A 13,073-nucleotide genomic window follows, 5' to 3' on the forward strand; every position below is an offset into this window, starting at 1 on the left:
GAGTGCTCCGGACTCCACCACCACCTGAAGATCAAGCCTGAGCGTCGATCTAGTGCTATGCATTTTCTAGGAACTTTTTGGTAACTTGTTGCCAAAGGGGGAGAAGATGTATAGATCATAGGCTTCGAGAGAGAGAGTGTTGCTTTTCCCTCTTGCTTTATTTGGTGGTTTTTCGAACTTATCTGCTTTTGAGTGCTTGATACTACGTCATTATTTGTGAGACATTGATGATCATGTGTTTGATCATAACCTACACTTAATGCTTGCTTAATGCCATTATCCTATCTATCTTGTGTGATCATTCATTATTCTTGGTGATGAGTGCATGTATTTCATTCTTATCATTTTGAGCGCTCCACCAAGATGTATGTGACATGGAAGAGTAACCCATGACTCTAACTCTTTGTGCAATTGCAGTCCAAAGCAAATTTTAAATATGCAAAAAATTAGGGGGAGCTCTTACTTATCACATACTTCTCAAAGCGACGATATATTTCATGCTTATTATCATTTGTCGAAGCTTTGATCTATATGTTGTCATCAATTACCAAAAAGGGGGAGATTGAAAGTGCAACTATCCCTAGGTGGTTTTGGTAATTCATAACAACATATAGCTCGTTGAGCTAATGCTATTCCAAGATGATTATTTCAGGAAAGCTCAATGATTGGCATGGCATGGATGTGAAAGTGGAACCCTCAAAATGCTAAGGACAAAGGATTGGCTCAAGCTCAAAAGCTCAAGACTCTTCATTTTATATTTTAGTGATCCAAGATCACATTGAGTCTTTAGGAAAAGCCAATACTATTAAGGAGGGATGAGGTGTTGCTTAATGAGCCTCTTGCTTCATGTGCTTAGTGATATGCTCCAAAACCCTCAACTACTTTCCCATATCCACATATGACCTAAACCCTAAGCCAAACTCGGTTCTACCGATTCTTCCTACCCGGCGCCACCGAGTTTCACTTGTCATTAGCCACTGCCAAACCCTAGCAATTCGGTTCTACCGATAAGGATCTCGGTCTCATCGAGATGGGGTTGCAAACTCTCTGTTTCCGTTTCGTAACTTTTCGGTCTTACCGAAAGAGCGAATCGGTCCCACCGAGATTGCAATGTAAACTCAGTGTTTCCCCTTTGTAACTTTTCGGTCTCAGCGAGTTCCACTCGGTCTCACCGAAAGAGCAAATCGGTCCCACCGAGTTTGCCTGACCAACTCTCTGGTTAGCTAATTACCAAATTCGGTCTCACCGAGTTTGTGTAATCGGTCTCACCGAGATTACGTTATGCCCAAACCCTAACCGAATCGGTCCTACCGAGTTGCATGTCAGTCCCACCAAAATTCCTAACGGTCACTAGGTTTACTACTTTGGTCAGACCGAGTTTTCTGATTCGGTCCCACCGAGATTGGTAAATTGTATGTAATGGTTGGATTTTGTGTGGAGGCTATATATACCCCTCCACCTCCTTCTCATTCGAAGAGAGAGCCATCAGAACACACACACCATTCCAACTCATATGTTCTGAGAGAGAACCACCTACTCATGTGTTGAGATCAAGACATTCCATTCCTACCATATGAATCTTGATCTCTAGCCTTCCCAAGTTGCTTTCCACAAAAACCCTCTTTCCACCAAATCCAAATCCTATGAGAGAGAGTTGAGTGTTGGGGAGACTATCATTTGAAGCACAAGAGCAAGGAGTTCATTACCTACACACCATTTGTTACTTCTTGGAGAGTGGTGTCTCCTAGATTGGCTAGGTGTCACTTGGGAGCCTCCGACAAGATTGTGGAGTTGAACCAAGGAGTTTGTAAGGGCAAGGAGATCGCCTACTTCGTGAAGATCTACCACTAGTGAGGCAAGTCCTGTGTGGGCGATGGCCATGGTGGGATAGACAAGGTTGCTTCTTCGTGGACCCTTTGTGGGTGGTTGCTTCTTCGTGGACCCTTCATGGGTGGAGCCCTGTGTGGACTCGCGCAACCGTTGCCCTAGGGTGGAGCCCTGTGTGGACTCGCACAACCGTTACCCTTCGTGGGTTGAAGTCTCCATCAACGTGGATGTAGGATAGCACCACCTATCCGAACCACGGGAAAAACATCCGTGTCTCCAATAGCGTTTCAATTCTCCAAACCCTTCCCTTTACATTCTCGCAAGTTGCATGCTTTACTTTCCGCTGCCCATAAACTCTTTGCATGCTTGCTTGAGTGATGTGATGATTGCTTGACTTGTCCTAAATTAGCTAAAATCTGCCAAGAACTAAAATTGGGAAAAGGTTAAGTTTTATTTGGTCAAGTAGTCTAATCACCCCCCCCTCTAGACATACTTTCGATCCTACAATCAGGCAATTGGCTGCATCTGGCTCCGATATATTTGGTCTGAAGTTCTATGCTACATGGGTAATGCGCCTCATCAAGCTTCACTCTGCTATCAGCCTTCTGCGCGCAATCATCTCATATTCTTGCCAGAGGTTGATCTGTCTGTCGAAGCCATATACCCAGAGCCTGCCAAGGAGCCAATTTATCTTCACAATGTCGATCGTCAAAGTTTCACTCAACCCATTGAAGGAGTTCTTGCTGCATCTCGTGTTTATCCTTTGTCTGGAAATACACGTGCACCTCGTGCCCATACTGAAGCCACTGAAAGCACAACTGCCCAAAGGCCTCGGAAGCGATCTCGTGTTCTCAATGACCGAGAGCTTCTCGTCGCCCTGCATCAAAAACAGGATAAGCATCATGACTAGCTCAAGCATCAGATGCAGAGCCTCTTGGTGGATGTTAATCGCATTCGCAACCTTGCCACCAAGAATGCATTTGTCACTCATGAAACCTGTCGCCGGTCGTGGAAGAGTCTGACTTTGCTGAGCTCTGAAGATGATCTTCAACGAGATGGCTTCACTGAGAGATTCAAGTTTGATTCCACTCCTCCCCGGAACGCTCACTTGCGTCGGACTCCCTCACTTGAAGACTTTGACTATTCCTCCTCAACTGCAACTGTTAATGCCAGAGTCATTGATGACCAAGATGATGGCACTTCACCAACTCCAACCTCGGCGCATATCGACACTGCACCAAGTTCTTCTACACCACCAAACCTCAACGACGACCCTGCTGCTTCGCCTACTCCTCATGGGAACAAGTAGAAAGCTCTATGTCTTCAAACCTTTTTGGTCCTCACTGACAAAAGGGGGAGAAGCAAATGGGTTGATAGTCTTCAAGAGGGTCCATAAGGGTGGTTGCTATACTTTTGCCAAGTGCTTACAACTCTCGCTTTCGATACATTTGGTTATTTTGAGTTGTAACACTTAAACTTGATGGTCGTCTGCTACCTTTTTTGTCAACTATGTGATGCGATGGTAAATTCCGCATGTGCGATGATAAATTCCGCACGAAGTCATTTTGCAGACGTCCATTTATCATTATGCATGTCATTATCTTCGTTATATCTTTTCATGCATGATGAATTGTCTTCATAAGTTGAACAGGAAGTCCACAAGTACAACCTGCCATGTGCATTTGTATTCGAAAGCAAAATACTTATATGCACATCTTCAGGGGGGGCCTTTTGCTACTTATGAAGACAATACCTTATCCTTTACAATTTTACATACTTTTATCCCCGTTGAAAACTTCAACCAGTTTGTCATCAATCACCAAAAAGGGGGAGACTGTAAGTGCATCTAGTGCCACCCCTAGTTGGTTTTGGAGTATTGACGACAAATCTGGTTGAGAGACTAATGTGTTTGTGAGAATTGCAGGATAACACAGGTAGTAGTCCCTCATTGATTCGTTTTACCTACCGGAGATGACCCCTAAAAATGTGTGAAGACATTGAAGACAAAGGTGGTCTGCGAAGAGTTTCACATTAAAGACTATGACATGAGAAGACATCGTATGAAGACTATGGATTGTGAAGACATACTTGTTTCGTAGTTTCTTTTTCTTCTTTGTTGAGTCATAGGAACCACCGTACTGTTAAGTGGGGTCCAAGTGAACAAAGTCAGAGTGACTGAAGTGATGCTCAACCAAATCCTAAGTCTTCGAGCGAAGACAATGAGAGCAAATCTTATCCAGAGCTGGATGAGTTAGCTTTACTTGTAGCCCAAGTAAAGCTGTCGCGTGTGTTTGAAATCTGACCGTTGGAACACATGTCAGCTCCTTAGTGACCCAGGGTCATTTAGGACAAATCAGGTCGGGTTGCCTAGTGGCTATAAATAGCCCACCCCCTACACCATAAATTGGTGGCTGCTCAGAGTTAGTGCACGGCTTTTGTCCTTTGAGAGCAACCCACCTCGAAACCTTTGAGAGATAAATCCTTGCGAGGAAAAATCTCTAAACACCCAGAGCCAAAGAGTGTTAGGCATCACTGAAGTCTTTCTGTCTGCGTGATCTGAAGACTTGTTACACTTGAGGACTGTGAATCCTCCAGCCGGTTAGGCGTTCGTTCTGAGCATCCAAGAGTCATTGTGGATCGCCGGTGAACAAAGTCTGTGAAGGTTTGGAAGTCTACCTTGAAGACTTACCAGAGTGATTGGGCGAGAACTGTGTGTCCTTGGCTCAAGGGGAATAAGGTGAAGACGCGGTCTTCTGAGTTGAATCTCAGCCTCCCTAACCAGATGTACAGTTGTCACAGCAACTAGAACTGGTCCAACAAATACCTGTCCTCACCAAGCAACTGGTTCTATCTCTTCCTTCTCTTTACTTACAGTTTGTCTTCGTGAAGTCATTGCCTGCTTGCATTATCTGTTTGACTTCACTATGTGACTACTTGTTCTTATTGGCTTCATACTATCTTCCATCCTGATCTATACTGCCTAGCTGCTAATAGTCTGCGTGCTTTCACTTCATTGAATACTTGACTATGGCTTGCCTAGTGTAGTCTACCTTCCGCTGCATGTTAATAGGTTCATTTCTATCGTCTGTCTTCGAAACTTCCATGTTTTGAAGACTTTCATAAAAATTGCCTATTCACCCCCCCTCTAGTCGATAACTAGCACTTTCAGTATGGTCAGTCTGCGTCGTATGCATCAGCCGAAGCTTTCCAAACGTCAGCGACTAAGCGACGCGCGCCGGATTGGACTGCGTAAGCACCTGCCTTGTTAAAGGAGGTAGCTAGGTCTGCTCACCGGCCACGTACGCAATGTGCAGGAGTGCAAAGGGCGATGGGCCCAAGACCCCTGCGCACTTGGATTTAGACCGGCGTGCTGACCTCTCTGACGAGCCTAGGTAGGGTTGTGGTGTGTTGATCGGCCGAGGCCGGTCATGACCTGATGGTGTGTCCAGCCGGAGTTGATCGAGCGTGTTGGGTAAGTTGGTGCACCCCTGCAGGGAAAATTGTTCTATTCGAATAGCCTTGTCCATGGTAACGGACGCTCGAAGTTGTATCCCGATCGATACAACTAGAACTGGACACTGGATGCTAAGGCATGTAATGGATATGATGGCTCCAGGATCGTTTCCTCGCAGGGAGTCGAGGAAGTGATCTCTGGGCGCTAATGTTACAACATGTTTGCTAAATATAAATTGCTATTATATACTCTTCTGAATGTTGCAAGATGCTTGGAGCTGCTTGAAGATGCTAGTCTTCGATAGGCTAGGCTTTCCCCTTTTCTTCTGGCATTCTGCAGTTTAGTCCACAGATACAACCCATTTCTTTGATACAGATGCATATTTAGTTTAGATTGGATGTAAGTCTTGCGCGTATTTTGGATGAGTACTCACGGTTGCTTTGCTACCTCTCCCCCCCCATACCCGATTGTTGCGACCAGATGACGGATCCCAGAAGCCAGACGACACCACTAATGACTACTACTACCCCGAGGGTGCCTACTACTACGTGAAGGCCGCTGACGACCTGGAGTATTTAGGAGGCTCCCAGGCAGGAGGCCTTGCCTTCTTGATCGTTGTTTCTTTTGTGCTAGCCTTCTTAAGGCAGACTTGTCTAACTTATATCTGTACTCAGATATTGTTGCTTCCGCTGGCTCTTGTGTATTCGAGTTTATGTATTCGAGCCATCAAGGCCCCTGACTTGTAATATAAAGCTTGTATTATTTTAATTTGTGTCTAGAGTTGTGTTGTGATATCTTTCCGTGAGTTCCTGATCATGATCGTACACATTTGCATGTATGATTAGTGTACGATTGAATCGGGGGCGTCACACCTCGTCAGCGTCCACCTCGCCACTGTAATCACCCTCGGCATTTCCTCCTTCTACCTGACTACTCTGCCCTGGTTCATAACTATCAGCATTTCCTCCTTCTACATGACTGCTCTGTCCTGCTTCGTAACCATCATCTCCAGAATTTGACATAGATAACTGCCTCCCTCCACTGCTCTGCCCAGGATCATAGCCACCCTCGCCTTCATGTGCAGTGACCTCCTTCACAACAGGAAGCACTAAGGCAACATGATCGCATGCCCTGCGTTCACAACCTTGTAACCACCGCACCCACTCGGAGTCTCGCTCTATTGGCCTCAAATAAAAGTAAATTATTAAACTTGACCGTGTCCACAATGCATGAACACCGACGGTGTGTGTTTCAGTATCAAGCCTTAAACTTGTTGTAATCCATTCTTTCAAATGACCGACTCATCATGTTTGAGGTGCGCTCATTGACACCTCTATGTGAGTAAATTCACTCAGATCAGCTCCCATCTCAATTGTTTGGACAGTATCAAAACCGTAGTAAAATATGAACTTCACTACATCAGACATCTCGGCTCACCTAAATTTTTTCCAACAATGACATAAAAGTATTAAGCAACAACTTAAAATATCCGCACTCCTAAAAATTTGACATGTATATATATTACAGAATATTAACGGAGCAACTAAAAAAATTCACACACCTGCAAATATATTACGAATATTTGCCAGAGCAACTACAAATATTGACAGATTTAAATATTTGACATCTACATATATTACGGATATTACCAGAGCAACTCCAAATACTGACACACCTAAACATTTGACATCCACATATAGTACGGAATACTACCGGAGCAACTTCAAATTTTCACACAACTAAATAGTTGACATCTAAATATATTTACGGATACTGCCGGAGCAAATAACAATAACCGCACACCTAATTTATTTCACATCAAAACATATTACCGAATACTACCGGAGCAACTACGAAAAATAAAATGTGTGTTGAAATATACCCTTGAAACGTGCGAGCGAACGGCGAATGGCGGCCTTCAATCACCGGAACCGGAGCCGGAAACTCCACCAAACTGTCGGAGCTTCACCTCCACCACCTCCAGCACACTGCCCTAGCTTCACCACCTCCACCTCCACCGCCGCCACAACCTCGACCAGTGTGCTAAAAAAAGCTCCAACAAAATGCTCACCGTGACCACCACGAGCTACCTCATCAGTAGATCGAGGTCTCGCTCCCCTAACTATGTACAGCCCATTCACGGTGCCAAATTCGCAAAAGAAATGGCTCATTTTGGTGTAGAAATTGGAGGCGTTTCGTGTTAGAAAGAGAAGAAAGAAAGAACGGAGCAAGGAGAAGGAGAAAGGAGAAGGAGAAAGGAGGAAGAAGGCAGCCGGCGTGGGACCCGCACCCTGTCGGCCAGCAGCTGGCCGATCGATCCACAGAAGGCCGACAGGGGCGCCCCGTGAGCGAGTCGCGCCGACAGCCCCGTCGCGACGTGGCCTAGCCACTGGTCGGGCTGCACGTGGCCGACGGGCCGGCTGTTGGCTGGCTGGTGGCTAACTAGGCCCAGTCGGCCTGCTGTGGGCTGACTAGGCCCGGTCGCAGTGGGCTGATAGTGTATTATTTTTGAAATTAATATATCTAGCATAATATTTATGAAAATTAATTAAAAATGTATTATTTAAAAAATTAGCCGTTTGGTGGACATGATCCCGAGGCCACCCTAGTCGCAAGGCTTACAGATCTCAGTCCACCGAACCATGTGGTACTTTTGCTTATCGCCCTCGCTAGTCCAAAAAAAAAACGACTCTGATAATCTCATGATGAAGCGTCTCTGGCAGGCTATAAAAGCTCATAATGAAGAGGCCGAGATCCACCTTGTCGCGGGTGTTTTCTCAAACCTACCCAAAGCTTTCTTTTTTGGGAACCTTGTACTAATACCAAAGCCAACATAACCACAAGGTCCGAGCAAACGTGTTGAGGTCGAGCAGAATATCAGGTGGCCAACTTGGAAGGATAAATCAAACGTGGCGAGCTTGTATGATAAAGAACCTGACCTGTTACGATTTTGTAGTACCATACGAACTTGTGACACTGCGAAGGCGGAGGGCACACGTTGCAAGTTCGGGAACTGGGACCCGCTTGCCAGCGGCAGCGAGCGGCTTTGCCCCGCGCGACCAGTGTAGAGCCCTGGTTGATCTAGATTTCTCCTCGGCGGATAACTAACGCCGATTTTCAGTTGCGACGTATGCGCACGCGCACGCGCGCGCCAGCGCCTATCATATATCCGTATATAGGATAGGTTGACTGGTAGTACGATCTGTACCGCGGCCTAGCCTATGCGGAACGCCCGCGCCATTCCGCAAGCATCATCCATGCGGCCGATGCCTGAGACGGCGAGCGCGCGGAGCGACGGGGAGCCCGCGGCGGCGGCGGCCGAGGAGGAGGAGGCGGCCGGCGGCGGGGAGGAGACCGTCAAGGTGTTCGTGGCGGTTCCGGAGCAGCACAAGAACGGCCAGCTCACGCTCGCCTGGGCGCTGCGCAACCTCGCCGATGTGGTCCCCGCGGCCGCCGACGTGATGGTGGTGGTCGCGCACGTCCACGTGCCGGCGCAGACCATCCCCGTGAGTACGTACCGGCGCCCGATCACTTCCTTCTCCTCTACCAGTGCGACCTGTGAGATCAGTTCATAACTGATCGAGTTGGAGGTTTCTTCGGTAGAAATCGTAGCCAATCCTAATTATACACACAAAAAATAGAAAGATCAGTTCGTGATCGGAACAAGTCTGACTGAAATGCGCACTTGCAATCTCGTGTCTATTTTGTTTCTGATCAAATTGCAGTTAGTTAGTCATAGGCTCATAGCTAATCTCATCTGGAGTCTAATGGCTTTGACTGGCAGTGGGAAGCAAGTTCCACGCAAGCAAGCTGAGAGCAGACCTGGTGAGCGCCTACAGGCAGCGCGAAAGGTCTAAGGTGGACAAGCACCTCGAGGAGTACATTCGCCAGTACTCCACAGTGAAGGTGCAAACAGCCAATCCATCTTCATTTCCCGACCTTCCAGATCCCAGAATCAATCTGCAGGAACGCGGGGAGTACTGACCAAACTAAATTGCCCTTCATATTTTCTTGTCAGATCAAGTGTGAGAAGCTTGTGATCGAGAGCGAAGACGTCGTGAAGGGGATCACGGAGCTCGTTTCGCTGCACGGTGCGAGCAAGCTCGTCATGGGAGCAGCCGCTGACAAGCACTTCCCTAGGTATATATAACATGTGTGGCTATGGAGCACATATTTTTCATATATTTCGTCAGTCTCTTAATTGGATCAGGAATTAATGCACGTTTCAAATACATGACAGAAATCCCAGCAAAATGTTGGTGCCAAGGTCCAAGACGGCACTTGAAGTCATGCACAAGGCTCATCCTTCATGCAAGATTTGGTTTGTATGCAGGGAGCATCTCATAAGCATCAGGTACTACTATATAAGTAAGAATAAATAAGTAGCATCACGCACTTGATTTCTTCAGTTGTACATAGCAGCTCAAGTAATTCATGATTTATGAGGTTCTGACCTATGAAGCTTTCAGATTCATGAAATTTTAGTTTGGCCCATAAATTCAAACCATCTTTCGTTCAAACTGTGCGCAGGGAGGATGGTACTCTCAGAAGCCCGATACCAACTCCGGCTATCGTACCCGCACGTCGAAGCCCGATACCAGCTTCATCTATTGTGTCCACACGTCGAAACCGATACGCGAGCAGTAATAATGCAGTTGATAGCTTGATCCAGAGGTCCATGTCCGAGAAAGTATCGCCCTTATGGCTGCCTTGTCGGTCAGCCATACGAAGAACCCTTAGCATCCTCAGCATGGAGCACGTCTCCGTGGGCTCCTGGGACAGCAACCCAAGAGATAGCGTCCCGAGCTCGTGCTGCGAGGAGGCGCCGAGCGATTCCTCCAGCTCCTTCGAACTGCCGATAGACGACGTCTTCGTGATCCATCACAACATTGCACCGTGCCACGATGATCAGGTTGTTTGCTTTTTAACAAAACCCTGCGCCTTAATCAGCTAGCGCTAGCATGGACAGATTCAGGTGCATTTGTTTTCGACACAGCGTTGTAATGTAATGACTGATTGATTGCAGGCCAAGAAAACCGAGGATGTGCCCAAGCTGAAGGAGGACATAGCCAAGGTACAAGAGGACATGCCACTGTCCAAGGAAGAGGTGGAGGCACTCAAACGCGAACGTGACGACGCCATCCGAAAGCTCTCCGAAGCCGGTGAAGCCAAGGGAGAACTGGAGCAGCGAGTCATTGATCTCGAGGAGCGAACATCCCTCCTCGACTCGCAGCTCAGGCTCGCGGAGGAGACGCGCACCACGTGGCCAGGCTTGGATTTCGCATGGTGCAGCGAGTTCTCCCTGTCGGAGCTGCGGCAGGCGACGCGGAACTTCAGCGACGCCACCAAGGTCGGCGACGGCGTGTACAGAGGGGTGCTGCGCAACACCACTGTGGCGATCAAGATGCTCCACTCTCATAGCTCGTCACAGTTCCAGCAAGAGGTAAACTGAATTGTACCCCCTCGTGTACTTGTCTGTGCATTTGCCTCAGCTCTTGAGAGACAAAAATTCAAAGGCTCTTGAGAGACAGAGGGTAAACAATGCTGAAGCTCTAGATGTTACTGGTGCAGGTTGGTGTTGTAAGCAGAGTGAGGCACCCAAACCTGGTGACGCTGATGGGCTGTTGCCCGGAGGCTTCGGCTCTCGTCTTCGAGTTCCTGCCAAACGGGAGCCTGGAAGACCGCCTCGCCCGTCGAGACGACACGCCGCCGCTGGCATGGCAGGCCCGCACGCGGATCATCGGCGAGGTGTGCTCCGCGCTCGTCTTCCTCCACTCGTGCGAGCCCCGCCCGGTCACCCACGGCGACCTCAACCCGGCCAACATCCTCCTCGACGCCAACCTGGTCAGCAAGCTTGGCGACTACGGCGCCTCCCGCCTCCCGACCATGACCGACCCCGGCAGCTCGCCATGCACGGACCCGGAGCTCCTGATCACCGGGGAGCTGACGGCGGACTCCGACGTGTACTCCTTCGGCGTCGTCGTGCTCCGGCTGGTCACGGGGCAGCCGGCGCTGGGCATCGCGAGGAAGGTGGAGGAGGCGCTGGAGAAGGGCGAGATGGAGGCGCTCGTCGACCGGTCGGCCGGGGAGTGGCCGTTCCCGCAGGCCGAGAAGCTGATGCTGCTCGGCCTGCAGTGCGCCGAGCTCAGCAGCAGGAAGCGCCCCGCGCGGATGAGCCAGGTGTGGAGGGTCGTCGAGCCTCTGGCGAAGGCGGCTTCCATGCCAGTCGCACCAGAGTCTCTTGTGCATTCGTTCGGTGAGAGCCACATGCCGTCCTACTTCATCTGCCCAATTTCTCAGGTATATTGCTGAGTTGCCCCATTTTAAAGAGTGTATAAGTCTTTTTTACATTACGTATACTTTGTGATTTCAAGTTTGCCTTTGTGCTTGGTGTAGTGGGCACCACAAAGTACTGGTTTAGGCAATGCTATGACCAATTTTACTTGAATTCCATCGAATATAATTTGAATCATTTGCGCTACAAATGGGGAAAAAAGCAGACTAAGGCGTAGCCTACTGGTGGTAAGGGGTTGATGCCGCCCATCTAGGTTCAAGGCATGGTAAAAAAATACAAATGGAAATAAACTGACATTTATGAGTGGTGACCATTTCTACCGGTAATCTTTTTACTGCGAAACGCGATACAAACACAAACACTCACATACATGCACGCACACACTTCACTAATGCCCCATTTCATTGGTACAAAATTGCAGGAAGTTATGAGGAATCCTCACACGGCAGCAGACGGCTACACCTACGAGGCGGAGGCCATCAAGGGGTGGCTCGATAGCGGGCACGAGACGTCCCCGATGACGAAGATGCCTCTCGCGCACCGTCATGTCACCCCGAGCTACGCTCTTCGGTCCGCCATACAGAATTATATGCAGCAGCATCAACAAAAGATGCCACCGCGATCGGTCCGGTCAACTTGATGCATTCTTGACGTCAGAAGTTCACCGTTCTGTGTCCTTGCTTAGAAGTCAGCTCCACATTTGGTGTATATATTGGTAGTACATTGTTATTTTTTCGTTCGTGAGTTGCAAAATGAGATCTATTGTGCATGTTTTCAAACACCGATGGATTTTTGTTGACATGATTATCATTGAATTGTAAGAATACTAAACCTATAGAATATCTCCTGGAAACGTGATCTACCTATTAGTCCCCCCCTGAATTCGAGCTAAAGCCTCCTAATTCTGAACTAAGAGAAAGGTCTGGAGTCTTACTGGCTAGGAACACACATTTGTGTGCTAGCCAGCCCAGGTTCAAGCCTCGCCTCTATCTATTAATTTGAGCATAGTTCCTCCTATGCTCAACTCATTTTTTCTTCTTCTAACTACATAAGTGCTCGTACATTGCAACGGGGACATACATATTACTCAGTATATGATTCAACATCATTTATATCTAACTCATACAGTATTTGTAGAGATTCGACGTGATTGATTCCTTTTCTTAATGTTAATGGGCTGAATATTTATGCCTAATATTCCTTTCGGTAATATGTGTGCCTTATATGTGGTGTTGCCAAATATTGGTAGAGATTGACCATGATATGTGTGCTTGATATGTGATGTTACCAAATATTTGTAGAGGTTGATTAGAAATTGGCCGTGTTGATTCCTTCCTATAAAGACATTACCAAATATACTAAAGATTGATTTGTTTTGACAGATAAAACCGGTTTAAATAGATCGGTGGGGTAAAAGCGATTTAATAGTAGATTGAAGGGGTAAAATCGGTGGAAGAGGATAGGCATACGTGAAAGGTTGGGCGAAGGGGTGGTGGG

General features: G+C 47.7%; 1 protein-coding gene across 1 annotated transcript; it reads left to right on the forward strand.

Moving 5' to 3' along the window:
• Positions 1–8,414: 8,414 nt before the first annotated feature.
• On the forward strand, positions 8,415–12,438 carry LOC125512834 (U-box domain-containing protein 33-like). The gene is made up of 8 exons (XM_048677910.1): positions 8,415–8,791; positions 9,066–9,187; positions 9,300–9,421; positions 9,522–9,635; positions 9,812–10,193; positions 10,308–10,724; positions 10,853–11,581; positions 11,998–12,438. The coding sequence occupies exons 1-8, from the start codon at positions 8,503–8,505 to the stop codon at positions 12,214–12,216; spliced, it is 2,394 nt and encodes a 797-aa protein (XP_048533867.1). The 5' UTR covers positions 8,415–8,502; the 3' UTR covers positions 12,217–12,438.
• The last annotated feature ends 635 nt before the right edge of the window (positions 12,439–13,073 follow it).

This window comes from Triticum urartu, chromosome 1 (assembly GCF_003073215.2).
Source record: "Triticum urartu cultivar G1812 chromosome 1, Tu2.1, whole genome shotgun sequence".
Taxonomy (NCBI): Eukaryota; Viridiplantae; Streptophyta; class Magnoliopsida; order Poales; family Poaceae; genus Triticum; species Triticum urartu.